We start from the raw sequence: 27,048 nt of genomic DNA, 5'->3' as shown, positions 1-27,048 counted from the left end.
ATAGCATACTGTTTTCAGGGTTCATCCACGTTGTAGCAAGAATCAGTATTTCATTCCTTTTTATGGCTGAATAATATTCCATTGTATGAATGTACATTTTTTTTATCCATTCAATAGTTGATGGACATTTCTGTTGTTTCCACTTTTTGGCTATTATGAATAATGCTGCTAGGAACACTTGTGTACAAGTTTTTATGTGGACATACATGTTCACTTCTCTTCAGGATATACCTAGGAGTGGAATTGCTGGGTCATATGGTAACTTTGTTTAACTGTCTGAGGAACTGCCAGGTTGTTTTTCAAAGCAGTTGCACCATTTTACATTCCCACCAGCAGTGTATGGGGATTCTGATTTTTCCATATCCTCACCAACACTTGTTATTATTTGTCTTTTTGATTATAGACACCCTAGCAGGTGTGAAGTGGTATATTATTGTGGCTCTGATTTGCATTTCCCTGATACCTAATGGTGGTGAGCATCTTTTCATGTGCTCATTGGACATTTGTATATCTTCCTTGGAGAACTGTTGATTCAGATCCTTTGCTCATTTTTAAATTGGGCTATTTGTCTTTTTATAATTGTGTTGTATAGTCCACCAGACCAGTTTTGAGGCATGGTTTTAAGAGTTGTTCCTGGCTACAATAAACCTACTTTTCAACAATTCTCACAATTCTGTGAGCTATCAACATCTTTTGAATAAAGTCATTTTCTGCTTAAATCGGTCACAGTTTCTATTGCAACTCAAAACACTGACTGGGGGCTTCCCTGGTGGCGCAGTGGTTGAGAGTCCGCCTGCCGATGCAGGGGACACGGGTTCGTGCCCCGGTCTGGGAAGATCCCACATGCCGCGGAGCGGCTGGGCCCGTGAGCCATGGCCGCTGAGCCTGCGCGTCCGGAGCCTGTGCTCTGCAACGGGAGAGGCCACAACAGTGAGACGCCCGCGTACCTCAAAAAAAAAACAAAAAAAAAAACCACTGACTGACACAGACTCTGGAACCCAAGGCAGCACCCCTCACCTAGAGAAAATCACTTACATATGTCTCTACCGGCAACTAGAAACCTGTTCAATGTCAGTATTGTTACTAAAGTTTGGGTTTCTGAATTCATGATTCTAAACTCTTAATCTATGCAAACTCAGTCCATGGGAACTTATGGGATTGACAAGTGGAAACTTTGGCAGGTTGAGCAGCAAGGAGGAACTGGAGCAGAGAGAAATAGAAAACTCTTAGGAAGTGGTTGCCATTTCTTGCAGTTTTCCTTCAAGATAAAGTAGGTCATTGATTCTTGTTATTCAGATGATAAGGTGCTGACTGATGCTGGCAGTCCTCTCTCTGCCTTGGTCCTCCATCACCCTGCCAACCTAGGTTGCCATCAGGGACTCCACTAGGATTTTCTTCCAAATGGTCAAATATGTAAATAAAGTAAGAGTCCTAATTCTATCAGCCTGAAACAGGAGGGAAGGGGACAGGGCACAATCTTTAAAAGAATGACACAGGGCTTCCCTGGTGGCACAGTGGTTGAGAGTCCGCCTGCCAATGCAGGGGACACGGGTTCGTGCCCCGGTCCGGGAAGATCCCACATGCCGCGGAGCAGCTAGGCCAGTGAGCCATGGCCGCTGAGCCTGCGCGTCCGGAGCCCGCGCTCCGCAATGGGAGAGGCCACAACAGTGAGAGAGGCCCGCGTATGGCCGAAAAAAGAATGACACAACCCTTGAGGATGTGACATAAACTGGTTAGAACCAACTAGGTCCAAGATGGCGGAAGATTCGACTCCCAGTAGACCTTGAGCCTCACTATATGTTCACTGTACTACATTAGCATGCTAAATGACACACTCACCAGCACCCTCACAGTTCCGAGGCTGACCATACTGGGCATATACCCAGAGAAAACCATAATTCAAAAAGACACATGCACCCCAGTGTTCATAGCAGCACTATTTACAATAGCCAGGACATGGAAACAACATAAATGTCCATGAACAGAAGAATAGATAAAGAAGATGTGGTACATATATACAATGGAATATTACTCAGGTATAAAAAGGAACGAAATTGGGTCATTTTTAGAGACATGGACGGACCTAGAGACTGTCATACAGAGTGAAGTAAGTCAGAAAGAGAAAAACAAATATTGTATATTAACGGGTATATGTGGAATCTGAAAAAATTGGTATAGACAATCTTATTACAAAGCAGAAACAGAGACACAGACGTAGAGAACAAATGTATGGATACCAGGGGGGAAGGAGGGGTTGGAATGAATTGGGAGATTGGGATTGACATATATACACTATTGATACTTGATACTATGGATAAAATAGATAACTAATGAGAACCTACTAGCACAGGGAACTCTATTCAGTGCTCTGTGGGTGACCTAAATGGGAAGGAAATCCATAAGAGGGGATATATGTATACATATAGCTGATTCACTTTGCTGTACAGCAGAAACTAACACAACATTGTAAAGCAACTATACTCTAATCAAAATTTTTAAAAAACAAAAACAAAACAAACAAAACAAAAAGGCCAAAAAGTGGGCAGTGGCCAAATCCTGGAAATCTCCTCCCTTTCTCCAAGATAGGTGGAATAATCCTCCCATTCATTAGCCTATGAAATTACCCAGCTCATAAAAACTACCCACCCCATATTCTGGGGTCACTCTCACCTTTTGAGATGGACTGCATTCTGTCTATGGAGTGTGTATCTCTCTCAATAAATCTACTTCTTACCTATAACTTTGCCTCTGGCTGAATTCCTTCTGCACTGAGACATAAAGAACCTGAACTTCAGTAAGTCCTGAGACCAGGTGTGCAATCTCAACTAAAAGACAGTGGGGGACTTCCCTGGTGGTGCAGTGGTTAAGAATCTGCCTGCCAATGCAGGGTACACAGGTTCGACCCCTGGTCTGGGAAGATCCCACATGCCGCAGAGCAACTAAGCCCGTGCGCCTCAACTACTGAGCCTGCGCTCTGGAGACCACGAGCCACCACTACTGAAGCCCGCGTGCCGCAACTACTGAAGCCCACGTGCCTAGAGCCCGTGCTCCACAACAAGAGGAGCCACCACAATGAGAAGCCCATGCACCACAACGAAGAGTAGCCCCCGCTCACCGCAACTAGAGAAAGCCCGAGCGCAGCAATGAAGACCCAAAGCAGCCAAAAAAATAAATAAATAAAAGACTGTGGGTTCAAGTCCCAATCTGAGTTTTGGCTGGGTTTGAGTCCCGGCCTGTGAGTTCAAGTCCCAGTGTAAGTTGTGCGGTTTCAGGCCAATTGAACTACACATTCGGTTACCAGGCAATTTTAGTTCAGATATCAACACTGTTAACTTTGTGTATGCTTTCTCCCCACCCCCATGCCTCTTTTGATAAGAATATCACTGCCTCCCAGGGCTGTTAGTGATCTGAAGCCAAGGGTTTGGAGAAAGTTGTTTTCTGCAGTTTCCTAGGTAATATCCTTAGCTCCCTCCTCTGTGCAGCATAGATAGGGGTGCAGCTATAATGCCAGTCTGCCCTTAGTGCCCTCTCACTACTCTTCTAAGCACTCATTTCCCCTTCCAGGTCCCCTCTTCTCCCAGGAGAGTCTCTTAGATCCTATATATGAAGGTATCTGTTCCAAAGGGAATCCAACCTAAAACAGATGCTGATAGGTTTAAGCTATTAACCTTCTCAAAGGCATTTACATTTCAATGTCATTAATCTCTCTCTGTTGACTTGCATTTTCCAAATTCAAAGACCACTCTCAGTTCTCATTCTCCCTGTCCTTGCTTTGGCACCTAAGAACAAGGTGTTGAAGAGTGGTATTGATCTGAGAGGAGGAAACCTGAGATCCTAGAATGAAACATTTTGTGTTGCAATCCAACCACTTATGCACTTAACCATTTCTTAAGCACCTACTGTGTGCCTGACACTGTGTTCTAGCTGCTGGGGATGCAGCAGAGAAGAGAAGCAAGGCCCCCGCCCTCATGCAGCTTCCACTCTAGTGGTGGCAATAAACAATAAATACACAAAAAGATACCATTTCAGACAGTGACAGGTGCCATGAAGAGGAATGTGAAACAGTGAACAATGCGATAGTGAAAGATGTGAAGAAAGCCCATCAGGCAGGATGGTTGCAGAAAGCCTCTTTAAAAAAGGTGGCATTTCCACCGAAACGTGAAGGGTGGATTTAAGGAAAAAGTGTTCCAGGGAGAGAAAACAGCAAGAGCGAAGGCCTGGATTCAGGGACAGGCTTAGCACAGCACACAGGAGGTTCAGAAAAAAAGCCAGTGTGGCTGGAATGTAGTAGAGGAAGGGTATGAGATGAGCTGAGAAGTAATGAGGTCAGGTAGGGCCTTGGAAGCCATGGTAAAGATGCAGAGAGGCTATCTTGCCCCAAGTCACACAGTTGGTAAATGGCAGAGCCAGGATGATAACCCAGGTCTTTTCAATCCTATCAAGTGTTTTTGCATTGTAATCTGGTTTATGCCCAAAATGGCGCTAGATGAAGAGAGACTTTACTGGACATTCCAAAACTGTCCTTCTTGGACATTCCAAAACTCTAAGAAGAGACAGACTGTTGTCTCACTCTCTTCTCTTCATTCTCTCTTAAAAAAAAAAAATACTAGATATGAAAACTTCAGAGTATACCATGCTAAATCATACAAATTCTGTCTTTTAAACAGAGGATCTGAATTTTATAGATATTATAAGTAAATACCTATTGAACATTTATCATATGATCCCATAGAGCATGCAGAGAAGTTATTTTGGTGTTGCTATGTTTGACCTTATTAAAACTCAAGCACACAGGATTGCCTAACATCTTTTTTTTTTTCCCTAACATCTATTTTTAAACATAAGACCTACTCTCCCTATTACACACTAGGAAACTTAATATAGCTGAGGTGCTGGTCAGGATTAGCTACTACATAGATTGTCTGGGGCTTTTATGTTTTGCTTTTAAAATCAGAAGTAAATCAAAATAATTGTTTTTTAAAAGTAAATTTATGCTCAGAAAAAGAAAGAAATTGGCTAATAAACACCAGATGTGTGTTAGAGCTGGTGATGAGCACTGAACTCATGAGTGTTCCAGGATTGGCTATGCCATTAGACTAGGGTTAGAATCCTAGCATACTTACTAGCCATCTGACATTAGGTAAATTACTCAAGCTTGCTAAGTCTCCATTTTCTCTTCCATAAAATGGGAATGAAAACAATGCATATATCATAGAGCTATTGTGAAAATAGACCAAACTAACAAGTGACCATGCTTGGAATAGACTAGCTATTCCTTGAGTTGATGTCGGTTTCCCTTCCTTCTCTGGGTCTCTGTTCAGTTATCAGAAGCATAAACAGGTCAGGGAGATGATGCTAAAGTCCTGTCTAGGATAAATGTCATCAGCAGCCAGGCCTTCCAGCAGTATGTGGACCACAGGGCAGTGAAACCTCCTGTTGTAGGCAGATAGAGAAGTTGCTAGCAAGATGGCAAGGAGACCAACAGAAAACTCCCAGAGGAAGGAGCAAGGAGGCCTCAGAGACTGGGACTTGAAGGATCGGGATCCTAGCAGAACCCTGCATCTGCTCCCCAGGCCCAATTCATTTTACCAATGCATTTGCTTCAACTAATTACTTGTGAGATTATTTGTTTAATGCCTGCCCTCTCCAGAGACTCAACTCTAAAGATTAGGAACTCTGTTTTCTTCACTCATTCTAGATTTAATTTACTTTGTTTCGCACACAGTAGGCCCTCATCAAATATCTGTTGAATGAATGAGCCTCTTTTCTTTCAGTAGGTACATTTCTGAAATTGGAGGTGTCTCGAATTTAGCTAAGCAACATGGTGGCATTGCTGCTCTGGCATTCATTTTGTTGGACCAAGTGGCCTGCAGGGGCCTTAAACTGACACCAGCCTCCTCATGTAAGAACATGTCCCGGAGACAGTCCTCATAGTAAGCTCCTGATATGACTTCCCCAACAGTTTTTGTGATCAATAGTCTCCCTCACCTTCCATCGTCTTCCCCTGTGTGCCCCTTAGATAAGACCCCTGTGAAATTTACCAAAACCCCATGCATTTTGGTTTGAATTGACTGATCCAGCCTTAGCCCAAGAACCCCCAAGAATTCCACACATAGACCCTAATAAAGGCATGTGTGCCAGGTTTTGTCTCTCCCTTTGCCTGTACTCACTCTGCCTTGACCTCCCTGTATGGCCCCTTGAGGTACGCTGTGCATTTCCTCCAGGACTTGTGAGTAGTAAACTTCTCTAGTTCAATTTCTCTTGTGGTCTTTTGTTGTTGAATTGCTACTCATGCTCACCATCCGGCACCCTATGTTCCACTTAATAAATGTTAATTTAATGAAGTCATAACAGGAGGAAATTCATTTTATTTACAAGTCAACAATTTTAAGTGCCCTAGTGAACTCAGCCAATAAGAGGAAATTTGTGATGAAAATTTCTGTTTAGCTGTGGATTTTTTTTTTTAAGAGAAGTGTACCCAAACTAAGAAAGCATAGTAATGGCTCCATGAGAGGGCTTTGAGCATTTAGAGTTTGGTAGCATCAATTAACCCTCCCACATATCTTGGACTTTATCAGACTAGGATGTAGAGTTTTGGAACTGAATACACTCCGGTTGCCTTAATAGAGAACTTTTCTCTGGGCAAAATGCAGAGCCTATTCTTATCTGTCCATCTATGATCCAGCTCAAGGGTCAGTCTAGGGGAGGCTTCCCAATGAGTCACAGAAGGTGGGAATGATAACCACAGACATCCTAATTGAACAATCCCTCAGTACTTATCACTGTCCCCTCCAAGCTATTGTGTTTCCAGAGTCCCTGGCTATTGTCAATCCCTGGAAAATGAATGGTCAGCAACTAATGAAATTCTACCTAATCTAACAGGTTCAGCATCCCAACTAAATTTGCTTCTCAAGGGAATTTGGATGACTTGATATTCACCTGCTCATTCATTCACTCATTTATTCATGCCACTCACTTATTAATTCAACAAATATTCGCAGTCCTGGAAATTCTGAGTGATTCTGGATGAGAAAAAGAAAGCTCAAACAGAGCAGTAATTAGCACAAGAGCTGGAACCAGGAACTAAAGAATATCTAATCACATATTGTGTCTGGAATATCTTTCTGCCCAGCTGGAGTATCACCTCTGCAAAATCTTTCTAAATTTCATTTTAAGAAGAATATACTTCTTTTCTCCGTTCCCTTGTTAATATCCTCAGTGTAGTGCTATGACATTATGTTGGAGTTAACTGCTTCCCCTCACCAGGCTGTGAGCTCCTTAAGAAGGAACTGTGCCATTCAACCACCCTTATGTCTCTGGTGCCTTGCATAGGGCCAAGCATATAGAACTCATTATCAGTGGAACAGTTCTCTGCATTCCAGTGAAGTTAATGGATTTCTAGGTATTATCAGGCCTGTACTGTCCAATATGGTAGCCACTAGCCACATGTGGCTACTGAGCATTTGAAATGTAGCCTGGGGGTGGGGAAGAAGAATTGAGACGTACTGTAAATGTAAAACACACATCAAATTTCAAAGACTTGGCACACAAAAATGTAAAATATCCCGTTAATAGTTTTTATATTGATCATATGTTGAAATGATAATACTTTGGATATTGAGTTAAATAAACATATTATTAAAATTAATTTCATCTGTTTCTTTTTACTTTTTTAATGTAGCTGTTAGAAAATTATAAATTATATATGTGGTTCACATTGTAATTATTTTATTATCCAATAGAAATATTGGATAATACTGGGCTACATCAAAGATTACTATTTCAGGTACAAACCACATCCAGTCTCTTATACCTGATTCTCTCTTTTGGTAGCAAGGAAGGGGAATTTGGTTACTTTGTCCGAATTGAGTCAAGGCTTTCACTGAGCCTAGGTTCAGAATATCCAGGGAATATAAGACACTTTTTTTTTTTTTTTTGGCAAAATTCTATCAGTTAAAATGTCCCACATTTTGGTCGGTTTGCTGTTTTAAAGAAAAAAAATCCAACTCTTGCTGTAGTCCCCTATACGGAGTCAAAGTCTCACCAAGGGCATGTAATACCCATCCAGCCAACACTTAAATAGCTCAATTCCTGGCTCCAAGAGCCTCTGCTTTATCTTCTCTCCTCCCTCAGTCTCTGGCATCCTAAGTAGTCACCCCTCCCATCTCAGCTTTTTCCACTGACCTCAAAAGAGGGCTGTCTCAAATAACACCCTTGTCAAAACACCTAGGTAAGCACAGAAGTGAGAGACATCATATAAATAGACATATGGCAACAGACTGCTCCATACTGATAACAAAAACCATTTACAAACTCCCCTCACCTTCCAATAGGTTTCTTTCTTACAATGATTAAACGTAAATGTCACTAATAAGTTTAATTCTATCCGCTTAGGCAGACTTTTTATACAGGCACTGGCAAAGCTGCAAATGAACATGATTTTTAAGATTTGGGCACTGTTGTAGCAAAAACCTCTGCGCTTAAACAGAGAAATTAAAATTGACCAAAGAAAAGATCCAAAACAAAAATTCTGAAAAATTTCCAAGTGATCTGTGGGAAAGACCAAAAGAGTCAGGCTTCGTCGGACTACAGTCAGAAAAATACAAAAATCATGGATGTCTATTTACGTAACTTCCTCCATACAGGAGACCATAAGCTTGAAACATTTAGTACAGTGTTGGGCACCCAACAGGTGTTCAATGAGTATACGAGAGTACAGGCGCTTACTATTTAATGGGATAATGCAATCACCGTGGTCTTCTTTTCTTTTTTTAACCCTGAGTGGTATGGTAGGCAGAACCCAACTTCCTATTTTACTCTGAATACAATCAGAAGGCCTTATCATGGCCTGCAAAGTCCTACATGATTTGCAACCCAACCACCTCTTAGACTCATTTCCCATCACTCTCCCCTTATTTACTCTGCTCTTGTGTTCCTCAAATAAGCCACACACAGTCCTGCCTCAGCGCCCTTGCACCAGCTCTCCTCTTTGCCTAGAATACTCATTTCTTCAGTCTCTGCTCAAATGTCACCTCATCACAGAGGCTTTCTTCACCACCTGATCCAAAACAGTATAACCCTTATCTGCTGTACTTGTCCTCATATCACTGATTGCCACCTGCCATACTACATATTTGTTTGTTTATTTGTCTCCCCAACCTGGAAAGCCACTCCCAGGAGGGCAGGGACTTGGTTCATTTTGTTCACTGCTGTATCCTTTGTGCCTAGAAAGTGCCTGACACATAGTAAGAGTTCAATAAGTAGTTGTTGAATGAATAAACAAACGAACATAGATTGGAGTCCAGACACCGGGATCTAGTCCTAATTCTACCGCTAAAAAGTTGTGTGACTTTGAACAAATGTTCCCTGAAACTCAGTTGCTGAATCTGTAAAAGGATTGGTTGGGAAAAGATGTTTCTATAGCCTCTCCTAGCTCTCAAATCCTGCAGGTTTTATAGAGATGCTTTTTACATACAACTTTTGTATGAAGTTTTAGCAATATGAAAATCTTTTTCTTATATCCACAAACAATGAGCCCTCTGGGCACTTCATTATGATTGAAGACCCTGCTCCAAAGGCCCTGGATGAAGTCTTCCCCCATCCTTCCAGGCAGGATAGACCTCAGGACTTCCTGTCTACTTTGAGGTGTTTCATACAGACCTTTTCTTCCTTATATCTCTTATAACAGTTAACGACATAATTACATTTTTCTGTTTCTCCACCTAGAATGTGACTATCTTGAGGACAGTAATGGAGTCTTAGTAATGTTTGTATCCCCAGCACGGTCCTTGGCAATTAGTAGGCATTCCATGAATGTTTAGTGAATGAAGGAACACAGGAAAGCCAAAGTGGAATAGGACCATTTCTCATACCGAAAATGGAGACATCACTCTCCCCTCATTGATGAATGGTGGGCAGAAGGTAGCTTGGCTGCTAGTAATGATTCATCTGAAGGGATGTAAAGAAATTAAAACTTACCGGTAACCTACTAAAGGCCAAGCACTCTTACACATGTTCACATAGTTTATTTAATCCTGTGACAACCTATGAATTAGAAATTATCACTAATTATCCCTTTTTATCAATCTGTAAAATTATCCCAATTTAGAGATGAGAAATATGGAGCTCAGAGAGGATGGGAGATTTGCCCATGATGGAATGGCAAACAGGGTTGCCACTCAGGACTCTTCCTGCCAATGATATTCATATCACTGAATGATATATCAGAAGGGTAGTTCTCTAATCTAATACAAATACTGGCATGTATAATGGTGAGCTTCCCTGCACTTTACAATTAAAGGTGATTTTTTTCCTTGATTCAGAAAGGTGGCTATAGATAATTCTATATATTATTGCTGGAAGAACAAAGAAAGGATGCACAACCAGATGATGCTTTGTACCTTTTGAGTTTTTAAAAGTGAAGTTTTTTTCTGATAATAAAGTGCACTGTCTGTTCATTACAGAAAAACCAAAAAATATAGTTAAAGAAAAAAGTTTAGTCGACCATTATCCCATCACTCAGAGACAATGACTATTAACCTTTGTTTAACCTTAAGGTTAATAAAAGTTACTATAACCTTTATTATGCTAAGCTTTATTAACCTTTTAAGCCTTTTTCCAATACACACTTTATTTTATAGTGAGATCGTTCTAAATTATAAAATGAACTTTTTTTCAAATTCAATATATGCACTTCCCATAATGTTAGAAATCTTCATAAATAACATTTTAATAATGGCTTAATAATACCAAAAGAGATGCCATCATCAATCATTCTGTTATTATTACTTAAGCTATTTCCATTCAGTTACTTTCATGTTACTTTCATGCCTCTCAATTAAAAAAAAAAAATCAGTCTGTAATTCAACTTCTGCAAATAGTTCTGATCTTTGAGGAAACACAGAGACAACTTTTCCATTCAAGAAGAGGAAAACTCCCATTATTATTCAGAATAGTGAATAAAAGGTCTTTCCCTTTCCTCCAATAATCTTTCCATATAGAAGTTAGTTGGAGCCATTCAAGTTTCCCCTACAGTAAGAAAGGGTCTTTCCTCCAAAAGAAGGGAGGTGTGGAAGTCTAGCAGTGGCTGGGAGTAAACAGACAGAGGCTCACATCTTGGTTCTTACATTTACTTGCCTTATACCCTCAGTAAATTACGTAAAGCCTCGGTTTCCTCACGTATAACAGGACAGTTACCTCACAGCGCTGCTGGGAGGGTTTAAAACGAGAACTGAGCCTGGCACGGAGTGAGCCCTTTTTTACCTGTAAAACTTGGATGGAAGACCTGAGAGGAAGAATGTCTCATCATTCTTCCTTCCCATAAATTAGAGAATATTCGAAGCTCTCACCTCTAGTCTCAGAAGAAAGAAGAACTTTAGGCCATATTTGTAAACTCACGCCCACCAAAATGGTTTGGTTTCTGATCACACTTTGAGGTTAGAAAACATTCAAGAACTCCCACTTCCCAGAGGAGTTCCTGCCAACAGAAACCTCTCTCCTGAAAGAGCCTACAGTTGCCACCTCCCTTCGCCTTGCCCCACCATGGAGCAATCCCTACATATCTCCCTTCCTTCTCTCTGCTGCTGCCTCTCTGCCCTGAGCCCTCCCCAAACACAACTTTCCAATCTGCCTGTCAGTCTCCTTTCTCAATGACACCAATCTGTTCTCCTAAATCCTCTCCAGAAGTTTACTGATTTCTTGTTACCCATGTCATCAAATCTAAAATGTTTTAAATGGGATGGCTTTCAAGGCCTCCACCACCACCATCTACCTCTTCCCCCATATTTCCCTCCACTCTACATTCCGACGCTTGGCCTGGTGTCCACCTTATCATCTGTAGTCAGAGCAGGCTGACATTTACTGCAGATAAATCATGCCTTTACCTGAAGATCTTGACCTTTGGCAAAGGGCAACACAACCCCAAAGTGGTATTTTGAATCTCTATCAGCTGCTCACATTTTAGAGTAAACGAGTTTTCAGATTCTTGGGTGGCAGGGGTGCAAATTTTGCTTGGGCAAAAGGATATGAGGATCCTGGATGCCATTAAGGGAAAAGGCTGGATTGATAGACTTCCCCTTCTCAATACTGCCCAGGAATCACAGGTCCCTACTCCTGTTCCATCTCCCACAGGTGCCTTCTCTTCTGCGTCTCCTTTCTGCAATTCTTGCCCATTCTCCAGGGCCTAAGTCATGCCCACTACTTTTGAAGGCAGCCGCAGATCTACACACTCTTCTGACCTTCCACGGTACCATGGTCTGTCCTTCCCTCCCCTCTCGTGTATTCAGCACATTGTCTCATGGTCCCCATATTGCTTCCTAACTTCTTCCATAAAGTCTTTGAGGGCAGGGACTGTGCCTGCTCCCCACTTGGTAAATATGTGACCGATATTCCAGACTTCTTATCTGACTGACAGTTCACCCTAATCAATGCCCCTCTGTGGTCTGTTTCAGCTTCAGCTCTGCTGTCTTTGGTTGGGCGGCACTTTTAACTTTGGGTAAGATGGGCGCTCTGCAGTGCTGCACAACCATCTGTCCCCTACAAAGCCTTTCTACTGATATTAATAGATTTAGGAAGGGACACAACTGACTAACAAACCGAAAAACAAACAAAAAACCTAAAACTAAAAACAAACACCCTACCCCCATCCCCATACTCAGAGAGAACAAGGAAAGGTAAAAACAAATCCAAATCGAGAGGAGATGATTCCTGCTGTTCTCATTTTAGGGCCTACAAGAAAGAAGGGAGGCAGGGGGACCCACATTTGTGTATAGTTATTACCTAATTGTATTCACATGTAATGTTGATAAATGTTTGAGACCAAAAAAAAAAAAAAAAGCAGAATTTTAATAACAGGGGTGACTGAAATTCATGCTTCTTTTTTCCAAAGAATGTATGGGCGTTTGTACCAAAATTAAGTCCTCTTCTAGCAACCTAGGTCAGTGCTGGGCATCCAGGAGACTTTCAGTCCTTTGAAGTTTCCAGAACGGCTTCTCGGCCTCCACCCCACCCCATACCCTCTTCTCCTCTAGCTCAGGCTTTCAAGATTGTTCCTAGGCTTTGGGCCAAATGTAGGCATTTCTGCGCAAGTCTGCAGTTCGGCAGAACCCGAAGTAAATCCCCAGGAATAAACAAGAGCAGCAGCAAGTCACAAGGAGCCGGCTGGGGGGAGGGGGTGGTAATGAGGGCGGAAAGGGGGTTGGGGAGGGATGAATTTTGCTGCTCCAGCCGGGCCTGTCACTCCAGCTGACAGCAAGCACCTTCACCTTCAAGTTCTTCCCAAGGCAGCGCCCCCAGAGAGAAAGTGCTTAGCTCGAGGGAAATGAACCCCAGCGCTTAAAAAGAGGGAAAGGAAGGGTGCGGCGTTTCCCCCGCGCAGCACCCGCCCAGCCTCGCTGCCGCCCTCCCGGCCCGGGCGGCGCGCGTCTGGCTGCGGGCCCGGAGCGAGGGGCCCACGCTACCTGGCGTCCGGCTCCGGCTCCGACTCCGACTCCGCGGCCGTCTCGTCCTCCTCGCCCCCCGACTCCTCCTCAGTGTCCAGCCCCCGGGTCACCTCCTCGTCCGCGTCGGAGCCCAGGGCGCTGTCCGCGGCGTGGCTGCTCTCGCTGCTAGCCATCGCGCCTCTCCCGGGCCGGAGCTGGAGCCGGAACCACCCGCGCAGCGCCTGGTGTTCTCCCTCTGACGGCGCCTCCGGCCCGGCGCGGCCCTGCCCTGTCCCGCTGGGGCGGCTCGGGTTCCCTCCCGGGGGCGGGCGAGCCCCGCGACTTTAAATAGAAAGCGTCAGAAAGTTTCACCACCGAGCTTCTGGGGCCGGGGCTCGGCGTCTCCTGTTCCCTGCGCGTCTAACTTCCCGCAGCCCTCCCCGCCCCAAGTTAGGCGGGTCCCTGGCGGGCCCTTTGGGCAACTGCAGAGCACCACTCCGAGGGGCGCAGGCTCCTGCTGCATCCGGGAGTTGGGAGGAGGAAAGGCACACAGCCCCCCTGCTTCTCTTCCCTCTAGAGTGGGTTTGGTAGGCTTCAGGTTTGGAGCAGAACTGAGCTACTCGATGGGCCCTTATCCCAACCAAATAACTCCTCCCTTTTACAGAGCAGAACACTTACTACTAGTTCAGGCACTCGTAATTTCCCCCTCACAACTCTGCTGTGGTAGGTTTAACTAAGATGCTGGTTTTATAAATGAGAAAACAGGCTCAGAAGAGCTTGGGTACCTAGCTTGCTCAAGGTCTCCTTTTGCTAGCAAAGTGACCCAATGGAAAACAAAGTCTGCCCATTGTTCAGTATTGGCTCCTTTTATATTTGCAAATCAATATTCTGTATTCTCTTCCTCAGTGACCCCTGGATTATTCAGCCAGGAAACTTTTATCACCACAAATCTTAAAACTTTGAAGAGGAATAATTTCCCTACATTGGCCAAAGTCTGTTTTGTCTGAAATTCAACCCAAAGTCCCAGATCATGCCATGCCCATGTTTAAGAGCCCTCAATGGCTTCCCACTGTTCTAGGACTAAAGCACAAGGTCCTTGGGGAGATAAATGCTAACAACCCACATCTTAGCTATCTGGTCTTGTCTTTGGAAGTCGGGGGTTCTAACATTTACCAAGTCACACCACTGTGCCTTTATGTACACAATTCCTTCCACCTGAAACGTTCTTCCCGTCTTTATTTACCTGGGTACTCATCATTCAAGATCACACCTTTCTCTGAAATCCCCAGCTTAAGTTCAATAACACTGTTTTAGGTTCCCACATTATCCTATATTCAAATTATGTTTGTGTCTCTTTCCCCAGCAGACTGACTGAAAGTTTATCTTTGTCCCACTATCCCCATCTCATACAAGCACAGAAGCTTAGCAAAGTACTTAGCACATAGTAGGTGCTTAATGAAAGGTCCCTGCACTGAAGAGAACAGGCCTGCTATGTACAACAGGTAGAGATATCTTCACAATACATAAAGATCTTTTTTTTCATAAGAATGATTTTGTGGCTAGAAGAGCTAACACTGATTTTTAATTACAGCAAATTCTATTCACAGAGTTGTTAAATATGATAAATGTAAATTAGGTAGTATTCCCCAGTTACAGTTATCCCTAGCTCATATGTGTGCATTAGGTCTGTGGGCAAAGAACCACAGGTAGTTGAGGTACAGTACAGAAGCATCAGCTGGGGGGCATGAGAGGGAAGACAATAGTCCAGCCTTCCAGGGTTCACTAAACCAGGTGTAACATCAGCAGTATGCATTCTCTTACAGCAGGTTGGCTTTTGCATTAGTAATCCCAAGTGTCTGCTCATTAGGACAAAAAGGAATCAACTGCAGCTGTGGGATCTATTAAACACTAATCAAAACTACAGGTGGGCTTCCCTGGTGGCGCAGTGGTTGAGAGTCCGCCTGCCAATGCAGGGGACGTGTGTCCGTGCCCTGGACTGGGAGGATTCCACATGCCGCGGAGCGGCTGGGCCCGTGAGCCATGGCCGCTGAGCCTGCGCGTCCGGAGCCTGTGCTCCGCAACGGGAGAGGCCACAACAGTGAGAGGCCCGCGTATCACACACACACAAAAAAAACTACAGGTATATTCCCTCCATTTAACTCAAAATTTCTTAGGAACACTAACTATAGTCAACAAGATTTGTGAAGATCTTAGCTCAAACCAATCCAAAATTTAGAACTGCAGTACAGATTGCACATTTTAAACTTTCTAACACTACTTTCCTAACAACATAGAAATGGCCAGATCAATACAAATAGAAAAGAATGTATTATTCACAACACAATTAAATAATTCATGTTGAAAATAATTTAAAAGCCTAAAAATTCTCAGGGCTTCCCTGGTGGCGCAGTGGTTGAGAGTCCGCCTGCCGATGCAGGGGACACGGGTTCGTGCCCCGGTCCGGGAAGATCCCACATGCCACGGGGCGGCTGGGCCCGTGAGACATAGCCGCTGAGCCTGTGCGTCCGGAGCCTGTGCTCTGCAACGGGAGAGGCCACAACAGTGAGAGGTCCGCGTGCAAAAAAAAAAAAAAAAAAAAAAAAATCTCTCATATATTGATAGACCACTTATCTGACATATTTAGCAGTCACAAAGTGCATAATCTTAGGTTTCAGTCTATTGATTTACAACTGGGTGTAAATTTATCAACTTCTTGATTATCTGTTATAGCGATATGGCTGAAAAGCAGCAGCAGTGAGATAGGGGGCCTGGTGGTCATTGAAAGCTGAGAAAACAGTGGCATGAAGGAGTCCATAGTAAATTCTGGGGCTTTATTAGGAAATGTCATAATACTATAGAGGCAGAATGCCCCAGACACTTACCCATGTCTGACAGCTACACAGTGTTACTATGGAGTACTATGGCTATTATTTATTGTTTATAATTATTACCTGGAGTCATTACTAGAATATTAATTATACTCAACACATTCTGATAAAGAAGAGTTGCATATTGTAAATTACATTTTAGGGAAATTTCCAAGAAAAAGAACTAGTATATAAAGCTTAATTGCTTCAAAAGCATTAATCATCAGTAAACTGAAAAATTCACCTGTGTGGAAAGCTTCATTCCTAATAATGCCAGAGAAATAGGGCGTTGATGTGGCTAGTTGGCTTAAAGATGAATGAACTTGATTCCAAGATTCTCTGCATAATCTAAATAATTACACACAATAACTGGATTCGGTTCAGCTCCAGATGATAACTACAGCCTCAATCTCATCTCAGAAGTAAAGACTTTCACAGAAGAAAGAAAAAAAAAAAAGCAAAAAACACATCGACAATTTCCATATATAAACTTTATTCCATTTGATCATACAAAAATTTAAACTTAAGGAAAAAAATGAAAATATGCACCTTTTATGAGTCAAAAAGCAAAAGTCTTGTTAGCATTTGAATTGGTCTGCAAAAAAACCAAATACATTAGAGGTACAAACTGTGCTACAGCAGGTCTAAAAGAAGTTGTACACAGTCCTTTTGAAAAAGTTAAAACTGTTTTTAAGATTATTTATATTTAAATTTACAGGCACTGACCAATTTACAAATATTTACATAAACCAAAAACGACCTTAATAAACACTGTAGCATTTTTAGCAGCCACCACTATTTCTTCTTGTGGAAAAGATATCTTTACAAACATTAAGCTTTTATTTATAATAATGTTATGTCTTATCTAGAACATTTTATAGTGGCTTACTGCCTAAAAATTCCAGTTTAGATTACAATCCTATAATTATACACAGAAAAAACTCTGATACTATCAGTAGGATATAATCTCAACTTTGATCTTTCAGTTTCTGTTGCTTCATGTCACAGGAAAAATAAAAGCAGGAAAACGGGAAGTAAAACAAAAGTGCAAATTGCACTAAGCTATCATAAAGCACAGAGGACTTAACCTTTTCAAAATGTCTACACTGAACTGATTCTTCAAAACAATTCCCTAACTGCTGTACAATACAGAGTTAGTGCTCATATTATTACAGTGCAAAATGTAGTTGTTTCAACACAAAATTTAAAGCAATCACAAGTACACCAAAAGCATGTGAGGTACTAATGAAATGCTAATACCGACACAAAGCCTCAGTTTATCCTGATGAGTCAGGTGAGGACTTAAGGCAATTGTCCAGTATTCCATGCCTCTGCAGTGATTTCACTGAAATAAAAGATTTCATTTTGCTTCAAGTAACTGAATAACTGACTCGAATCTTCACTTCACTAGAACAGACTCAGGCAACAAACCATCTACCGAAGGTGATACTTTTAAGTATGTATACATCAGACCCTTTCCAACAGTCCACACATCTCTTCAGTATTAGTATGTGGTACAATTAATTACAGTTATAGCAAAAAACTTTTATTTGATAATTCTCAAAAAAATATTTTATTTGATCTCCTGAAAATTCATGCCATAATATTACTAATTATCAATGTAAACATTTTCAAAAATACATCTTTAAATCAAAGGGTTTTATTAGGAAATGTCATAATAAAATATGCATATATAAGTATGTCCTCTTAAGAATAAAACATGAAAACAAGAAGAACAATTAAAAAGAAACCATGATGAAGGTAAACAAAATGCATTATGATGTTACTACTGTTCTTTATTAAGAAATAGAGGCCAGTTATCTTTTCAGGACAGCAGTTCTTAACGGTAGTATACTGTTCAAATCTCGTTTGTTCTTCAATCTGTGCCATGACTGGAAGAGAAAGAAAAATCATTCTTAAAACCTAAAATATATGTGGAACAAAAGGCTGAAAGGAGAGTTACTAGAATGTTAACAGTGATTTCTCAAGGCAGTAAAATTTGGGATGACTTTTTTGTGTCTGTGTTTTTATATCTCAAGTTTTTAACACAGTAAAAGTATTGTTTCTGTCATCAGAAAGATGTTATTTAAAAACTTTACACCTGTGTAGTTCCGATTCATTAACAAAGAAATGAGCACATAGGTGGTACAAAAAGATGCAACTGACAATATTAACATTTATTCACCGATTTAGATAATGTCATTTAAAACAGCAAAGTAATTAATACAAAACCTTTGGGTTTGAGAGGGTAAGGAAAGATTACTTCAATTATTTGATTGACTATTTTGTATCTAGAAATCTTCCAATTAAAAACTATTTATAAAGAGAGAGTAAATCTATAATAAAGCACCTTATACAATACCTCTAGACAAGAAGAGTGAAAAGAATTTTTAAGAGAAAAAAGAAACTGAAATTCTTGTTCATAAGCTAAAAATCTGGCCCACTACCAAAAAATGTGGCTGCAGATCTTTGCAGTTTGTTCTTACTTCAGTTGTTCAACTGACTAAAAGTACTGGTTTTATAGCTAAACAATCATAAATGAAAGCTCACCCATCAGTAAGAACAGCAATGTAGAAATGCTATTTTTGAGTTCTCAATTTAATCTGATAGAGAAAAACATTCCCTCTTGGATACTTGTTTTGCCCTACAGAATTCCATTTCATTTTAAATTTTCTATTCTGGTTGACAAACTGAGAGGGCCTAATTTGAAGGACAGCCTGTAAACATGATACACTTGCATTTTTAATAATCATCAAAATAAAGTCCACTTTGATGTCTTGGTAATGAAAAAATATGCCTCTAAAATGATCTTCACAAGTTCCTTGATCTTTTTATTCTATGAAGTATTCTCTCCTATATGTCTCATAATATTACTATACATATTTCTATCAATGTGTTTCTACTCTGTATTGTTGAATAACTTGAAGCTAGGAATCAAACCTAGCAAAATCACTGATGAAAAAATTCATACTGTGGACTAGAGAGCTAAGGAATAAACTACAGTTTACATATATATGACTTTATATATATAAAATGTGTGTGCACACAAACACATACATTTTGTGTAACTTCTCAGAATATAAACAAAGATAAAATGGAGCTCTAGTTTCTTGTTACAGGGGGTATATAGAAGAAAAAAATGGAACAGACATGGCTTTCTTCTAAGGCTATGTTTCTTCCCCAATATTTTAAGGAGGGAAAGGAGTCCTTTAGGTTTTATTCATTCATTTTGAGAGCTTAATAAGCTCACTGTGAAAATGCTTATTTCCACAAAGTGAAAGCCATGTGAGTAAAAGCGGAGTCAGATCTCTCTGAAGGAGTATTTCTAAATTCAAGTAATAAATTCCCTATTGTGCCACATTAATTGCTTCACAACACAGGAACCAGAGCTGTTCTTTCCTATTACCTATATGTTTTTTTTAATTTTCAAAGCACACTAGTGCACTAATGCTTCTAGAGTTAATCTGATGCATTGTTTACCTTTAAAAATTGATCCTTGATCATGTCAAACTTCTGCTTTTCATGCACAGCTCTGGCTGTATTTGTTCCATCAAAAGGTTCTACAATGTTAAATGCACATATAAACAAGAAATTATTAAAATGAGAACTTCAGTTTTTTATTTGGTTGAATTATATGAAATTGCCAATATTTGACAGTTTCTGACCTACACAGTAGCAATTGCATGTGGTTTAGCCTAACATCAGATTTATGTGTATAATAAATAGTTTTATAATAGCTATGAGCTGTCTAACAAGGTAGATAAAATTCAAGTGAGAAGATGTCTAAAAGTGAAGTAAACAGCATAGGTATATTAAGTCTAAATCATAAAAATAGGTAAGATTTCTGAAGAATCATAGAGTCAAGAACCTACTGTGAGGTACTTCCCTGGTGGTGCAGTGGTTAAGAATCCGCCTGCCAATGCAGGGGACACAGGTTCGAGCCCTGGTCTGGGAAGATCCCATATGCCACGGAGCAGCTAGGCCTGTGTGCCACAACTACTGAGCCTGTGCTCTAGAGCCCGCAAGCCACAACTACTGAAGCCCATGCACGTAGAGCCTGTGCTCTGCAGCAAGAGAAGCCACCGCAATGAGAAGCCCATGCACTGCAACGAAGAGTAGCCCCCGCTCGTCACAACTAGAGAAAGCCCGCACACAGCAATGAAGACCCAAGGCAGCCATAAATAAATAAATAATAAAAAACCACTGATTTGTCTAGTAGGAGAAAGGTCAATGCCTTTGAAAGAAGAGGTTTAATACCAGGGAGGATGGAAGACAGTGCAGAGAATTATGGTGTGACTAAATGGCTTTAAAAAAATGCAATGAGAACGGTAACTTGTATTAGAAATTTGGCAGTGAAAGACAGAAAAACAGGATAGAGAAAAAAGTGGACAAGACAGGAAGAGAACAAAATAAGAGATTTTATGTGTGTGTCTCCAATATTACTTTCCATGTCTCTACCCTCACCCCACTCACCCTTCACCCACAAAATAAGAGAGAAGAGTTCATATATAGAGACAAAGAAACTGATTCTATATAAGAGAATAAGGAAACTGAAGATAATAGTGAGAAAAGAAGGATAACTAAAGGCATCAGGAGTGAGATGGGAGCTGAAATAATGCCAGCAGTAGGTTAAAATTACTAGAGTTGAAGAATTCTGGCATAAAAAAGAGGAAAAAAAGTACTCAGAAAAGCCAGTAGGATCAAGTCAAGAGTATTTTTCAAGGATGAGAAGACCTATGTATGCTGTAAAGCTGAAAGAGAGAGACTAGCGAGAAAGAGAATGAAGTTGCTAGAATGAGGGGAAAGACCTCAAAAAAGGTGTGAAAGAATGGGAAATTTGATGGAGATGTTAATTTTAGATTTGTCATATAATCTAATCAGGCACGTAATTTTAAAAACTCCTTTTGCTTATTTTTTTATTGCTCAGAAAGGCTATTTCAAAAAACTTTGTCACAGTACTTTTCAAAATAAAATAACGCCATATGCCAAACTATCAGATCACAGTGCGTAGCACTTTACAACTGTATTTAATATTCAAAAGAACCAAGTAACTAAAATAACATACACACACTGTGCAATTTAGCAAATGAAACACCAAAGCAGGAGATTCAATTTCACATTTATAAACTCTTAAGATGTTGCATTATAATTCAAGATTAAAATACTCTAAATCTGATGTTTTCCTGCAAATGCCAAATCTCAACCCTTTATGTTACCTCAAGATTTACAAAAGTCATCAACTTGGCATCTGTGAGAACAATATTGCCTCTTGAAGTCAGTTTCCACTGACTTAAAGAAATATTCAACTACATGTAAATTAATTTTAGAGAACAGACTATCTGCAGGCCATTTAATTTTTAAAGGAAAATCAATTTAATATTCATAAAAATCTAGCTTGTATTAATTATCAATATTTAAGTATAAAAGAACTAATTTTATTTCAAAGAATCATTTTCTTCTACCTGTAAGTCATGAAACTAAATTTCAACCAACTACAAGCATGAGAGGTGCGTGAAGACTGCTCAAATCCTACTGACTGGAAAGATTCGACACCTAAATTCGTGTTTATTATTTTACAACTAAAGAATTTTAAATTATTTTTTTAATTAAAATCTTACGATTAAAAGACTTATAAACCACTTCAGAACATAAATGTATTACTTTTAGATGAAATATAAGCTGAAAGTATTCAAGTAATTCTCTCAGAACCATGATGATAGTTGGATAGGAAATAGAGAGTAGTTGTGGGAAAGCTACCTTCTACACAGATGTATTTATTTCTCCACTCAATACCATCAGGCCTGGGAATGGCTTTGGCTTCACGAACTGAAATCATTTGACTGTTCCAGCTATCAAAAGAAAAACATTAATCATGTTAACTATTTTCTTAACTTCCCTTTTATTATTTTTATTATATCAGTAGTTAAGCCTACTCTGATCTTCTCATAGAACTGGAATTTGCTTCAACCCTCTGCACCTCGATCCCCATTTCCCCTTCTCTACTTCGTTTGTCTCCACAGCACTTACGTTCTAACAATTTGCTTATTTATTATGTTATTGTGTGTCACCCCTAAATAGAATGAAAGCTCCAAGATGCTGAGCTATTTGTGTATTTTTTTTACTCTTCACCTAGTTGCTTAGTATAAACTAGGTATTCAATACATATTTTTTGAATAAATGAAGTAATATGAAAAATAAGATGTAAGTAAGCAAAAAAACTACGTTCCTTGTTAACACCCCAGTAAGAAGTTTTTATTTGGTAAGAGAGAGGTAATCTTCTTGTGTTGTTTTCTGGCATCATTAAATAATTTCTGTTCAGGTGCACCTCTACCGATATGATTTATGGTAGAAAAATTTTTAATTTTCCAGTAGAAGCAAGAAGATGCTGTTTTAAGAAAAAAAAATACTCTATGAAAACATACCATTATTGCTGTATATCAGACGTAAATGTTAACAGTGAAGTTTTATTCAAGTAAAACAATTTTATCAGCATGCTTGAAGGTAAACTGTCCCGTCTTTAGTATATCCTAACCTTACACTGTTCTTTTAAATTTATAATAATTTTGTAGAAGTTCAAATTATAATAATTTTATACAAGCACAATTTTCCTTTTTTCAAAAACATTTTAAAAACACATAACCACTCAGCTTGTATTCAATAGAAAAATGAGTTTGGGGTATAGCTGGTATCTTTTTTTTCAGCTGTATTTAGCTTTCTCCCTCATTTCAGTAGGAGAAAGACCATGGTTTGGGACATTCCAAATGTAACACTTGTCCTACTCTGTCTCTATTTATTAGAGAATCCATAAGGATATAATCGTGGGTCCAGTATGGCATTTGTTTCTGGAAAATTGACTAATTTCTATGTAAAACATGCAAGAAAATATTGCATCTTGTGAAGTTTGATAACTGAAAAGAATCCTCAAAGTATGATTTTCTATTTTTTCTTACCAAGAATACAGTTTAGAAATAGTTTGCAAAGACAGCTTTAAGTTCTTTAAAAATATATATCAGAATTTATGTTTTTTAAAAATAAGTGGGTTGTCAAAAAGAAATACTTAGGATTGGTTACAGTAAGACGTTTTAGATCCATCATGTGCAGCAGCTCTGTTAGTTTGGACTCCAAACAGAAAAGAAGTACACTGCTCTACTGGTCCAAGTGTGTTACCAAAATTTTCTTAAAAATAACAATGTAAAGGGGAGAGTTATATAACCACATTGCTGACCCACACAAAATTACAGTAGAATTACACTTTGTGCTACTTCACTTTATACCGCATAAGACAAATTTCACTAATAAAATGAACTTTTTCCTGAGACTACTTGTTTCTAATTTCAACTTATAGGACAGTGGAATCTGCAGTAGAATTAAAATAGGAAATATGATGTTAAAAGGGGGTGGACTGATTTTTTTCTCTCAGACAAGTTTAAAATATTGAAATACTGTATCCTGCTGTTAAACTAAAACTTTTACTTTCTTAAATCAAAGGAACTCTCTTCACCACTATATTTCTATTAAATCCAATCCTGAATTTATATTACATGCCAGTATTTGATTCTAAACTGGATCACAGAAACATATGTGACACATCCATATTCACTTTTTCATCACTAACCAGATAGTGTTTAATCTTCAACCTATAAACAATCCAAACAATTCAGTTATTTAAATGACTATCATTTGAAGTACTTCATAGAGGAATTAAAAAAGAATATTTGAACCACTACTATTTGGACTGATTCAATCTACTGCATTTTTGAAGAACTTTCAAATATTTGAAATTATTAAATATTTCAAATCATAAACATGATACATAACTTATATACTACTTTTAATCTTAGAGGTGAATTTAAATGTAGAATTCAAATGGTAATTTAGAAATATTTTCCCTACACATTTCCTTCTTTAAAACAGGCTCTAAACTAAGCCTTTTATCATACCATATTTCTCTACCATAATTTGCTTGCCATGTGAAAATCTGTCATTGTCACTCAGTAATTAAAGTATAAAATAAGATACAATCTATAAAAGAGGGATGTTTCAGAAAAGACGAGAACAACAGATATGGGGCTTAATCTAAAACAGATCTGATAATGTATGATAATCTTTTGAATATAAAACAGATTTCTGACTATATTGGTAAGATGCTTGCTTTTTTTCTTCAGTAATGATAATGAGCTGGTACTCATTTATTAATTCTCTTCTAGCCATTCTTTTTGTAACAAAGTATTTTGAGACAATTGATTAAATTGGAAATGCAGACTTCAACAACATTACAAAGAAAAATTTAAGTCTAATAAAGACAAAATTATGTGTCTGATACCACATGGCTGCATATATGCTAAGACTAGTCAAAGTAAGTGAAAAAATTGTATATTTTTATTCTATTACTAAGGGCTGGGAAGCAAATAATCAAACAAACAAACACTTTGTTAGGGATTTCAAATCTTGTAAACAGAGAAAAAGCTTGACTCTAATCCTGGAGTTTTGTTTTGTTTTGACTGGCTCCTCTTCTGCCTGACCCTTTAAATGCTGGTGTCTATCAGGACTTTGTCTTTTTCAATCTTTTTCAAATGCTAGAGCACCCATCCGGGCTTCAGTACTCTGATGTTTCTTTCCCAAATCATCTTCTCCAGCTACTAAGCCCCACGCCAAAATTTACAAGTAACTATTGGAAACTGCCACCTAGATATCACGTAGGCAACACTGTGCCCATTTTCAAGACTGAATTTAATATGTCCTGTCCATGGTCAATTATTAAAATCACTCCCTTGCATATCCCTCAACTCTCTTACCTGCTCTTGCTGCACTGAACTTACTTGGCTGATACAACTATAATTAAATCTTTGTTTACTCCAATCCTTTCCCAAGCAGCTAAACAGCGCTGGAGAAAAAATGCAACCATATTGACCTTTCCGTTTATGATCACTTTAAATTCATGATGTCTTAGCTCAAAATGATCCTAAATGCCACTACCCACCAATCATACTATATTTCCATAGTTAATTCACTCCTTTACTCTTCTACGTGACAATTCATACCTTCTCCTCACTTCTCAAATCTACTCCCTCACAATCCTTCCTGGCTGATGTCCATGCTTCATTTCACTAAAAAAACTAGAACAATCAAAAAGATAGTTTCCTCTAGCTCCCACCACATCAACCTGCATTTGTCTGTATCTATATATTCTTTTTTTCCTCATTATTATTAATGAATTGTCAGCGCTTCTATTCCACTTGTGCTCTAGATTCCAATCCTTCTCTACTCAAACAAGTAGACTGTTCAACGATTTACTACAATTTTTCTGGTATCACCAATTTTGCCATAAAGATGGCAAAATTTCTTTCTAAAAACAAAATCTCAACCCTGCTTAATCCTCCAATTTCTACCCCACTTTTTCTGCTCCCTTTACAAGTATGTAAATTTCCCTAGAGAGTTAGCTATACTACCTAAATCCTCCCCTCCTCTTCTCTCTTTAGCTCACACCAATGACACTTTTTTTTTTTTTTTTGATAGGGAAGAAGTGGATTTATTTAGAGAGAAACACACTGCACAGAGAGAGTGTGGGCCATCCCAGAAGGCGAGACTGGGCTTGGGAGAAACACACTCCACAGAGTATGGGCCATCTCAGAAGGTGAGAAAGGCCCCAATGACGCTTTTTATCCACTGCTCCTATCAAGGGTCCAGTAGCCTCCACATGGACAGATGCTTCAGTGGTCAGCTTTTAGTTCTCATCTTGTACTTGATCTATCAAAAAATGTGACGCACATAATCACTCCCTCCTCCTCAAAACGTTTTTCCCCGTTGGATTCCAAGATACCACATTCTATTGGCTTTCCTCCTTTCTCAATGATTCTTCCTTTTTTGATTACTATATATTAGTTCCTTCTCATACCTAATCTATTTTTATTTCACCTCTGTATTGACATTTTTCAAAGGGAAAAATGAAAAGCATAAAACTTAAAAGCAGTGCAACAGTGGTTAATATTTTGCCACATTTGCTTGTGTGTGTGTGTATATGTGTATGTTTTGAACTGACCCTTTTGTTAAGCTGCAGACAGAGTGAAACTTCATTTCTTTATCCTTTGGCATATATCTAAGAATAAGGCTATTCTCTTTTGTAATACCAACAGCATCAAGAAATTAATGTAACTCAAATGCCTTTTATAATTTTTCCACCCTCTCTACAATCAGATTGTAATCCAGGTTCATCCATTGTATTTGATTGTTCCATCTCTTTAATCTGGAAATGTCCCCTCCACTTTTTTTTTTTTTAAGATATTGACTTTTTGAGAGACTAGGCCAATTATTTCACAGAATATCTACATTCTGAATTTGTCTTTCTCTCTTCACTGTCATTTAAAACACTCTTGTATCTTCTGTATTTCCTGTACCCCTCTTAACACTGGAGTATCTAAGGGTTTAGTCTTTGGACTGAACCTTTTCTATCTATATTCCCTTGGTTTTCTCAAAAAGTTTCCTAGCATTAAATACCATCTACCTGCTGACAACTCCCAAATATAAAGCTCTAACTGTGACCTCGCTCCTGAACTCTAGAGTTGTATATCCAACTCTACTCAGTATCTCTACTTGAATATTTTGTGGGTATCTCAACCTTAAAATGTTCAAAATCAGTAATGTTCCTCCCTTGTATTCCGCATCACACCTAATGGCAACTCCACCTTTGCAGTTGCTCAGGCCAAAATCTTAGAAGCCATTCTTGGCTCCTCACTTTCTCTTAGGTCACATCTAATCTATGGCAA

The 27,048-nt window shown here is 39.4% G+C and overlaps 2 protein-coding genes across 9 annotated transcripts in view; both read right to left on the bottom strand.

The window, feature by feature from the left end:
• CMYA5 (cardiomyopathy associated 5) overlaps positions 1 to 13,818 on the bottom strand; it is a 105,299-nt gene extending 91,481 nt beyond the window's left edge. For all 3 annotated transcript variants that reach the window (XR_003792767.1, XR_003792768.1, XM_029217891.1), the window contains exon 1: positions 13,458 to 13,818. Coding sequence is in view for 1 of the 3 variants with exons in the window: in XM_029217891.1 (XP_029073724.1) it covers positions 13,458 to 13,612 (155 nt within the window). In the remaining 2 variants the exon portion in view is untranslated. The remainder of the gene's footprint in view (positions 1 to 13,457) is intronic.
• A 2,939-nt stretch (positions 13,819 to 16,757) lies between these two features.
• Positions 16,758 to 27,048, bottom strand: part of TENT2 (terminal nucleotidyltransferase 2) — a 58,261-nt gene continuing 47,970 nt past the window's right edge. For 5 of the 6 annotated variants that reach the window (XM_029216211.1, XM_029216205.1, XM_029216206.1 and 2 more), the window contains 3 exons: positions 22,043 to 22,134; positions 19,766 to 19,845; positions 16,762 to 18,177 (listed from right to left, as the gene is read on the bottom strand). In XM_029216211.1, the coding sequence (XP_029072044.1) occupies positions 18,103 to 18,177; positions 19,766 to 19,845; positions 22,043 to 22,134 (247 nt within the window). In that variant the 3' untranslated portion in view covers positions 16,762 to 18,102. Of the gene's footprint in view, positions 18,178 to 19,765; positions 19,846 to 22,042; positions 22,135 to 27,048 lie in introns of all 6 variants that reach the window. The other variant, XM_029216210.1, reaches the window with a different exon arrangement.

Source organism: Monodon monoceros, unplaced genomic scaffold (assembly GCF_005190385.1).
Source record: "Monodon monoceros isolate NGI ecotype Baffin Bay Population unplaced genomic scaffold, NGI_Narwhal_1 Super_Scaffold_12, whole genome shotgun sequence".
Classification (NCBI taxonomy): Eukaryota; Metazoa; Chordata; class Mammalia; order Artiodactyla; family Monodontidae; genus Monodon; species Monodon monoceros.
This window is presented reverse-complemented; position numbering and strand designations above follow the sequence as displayed.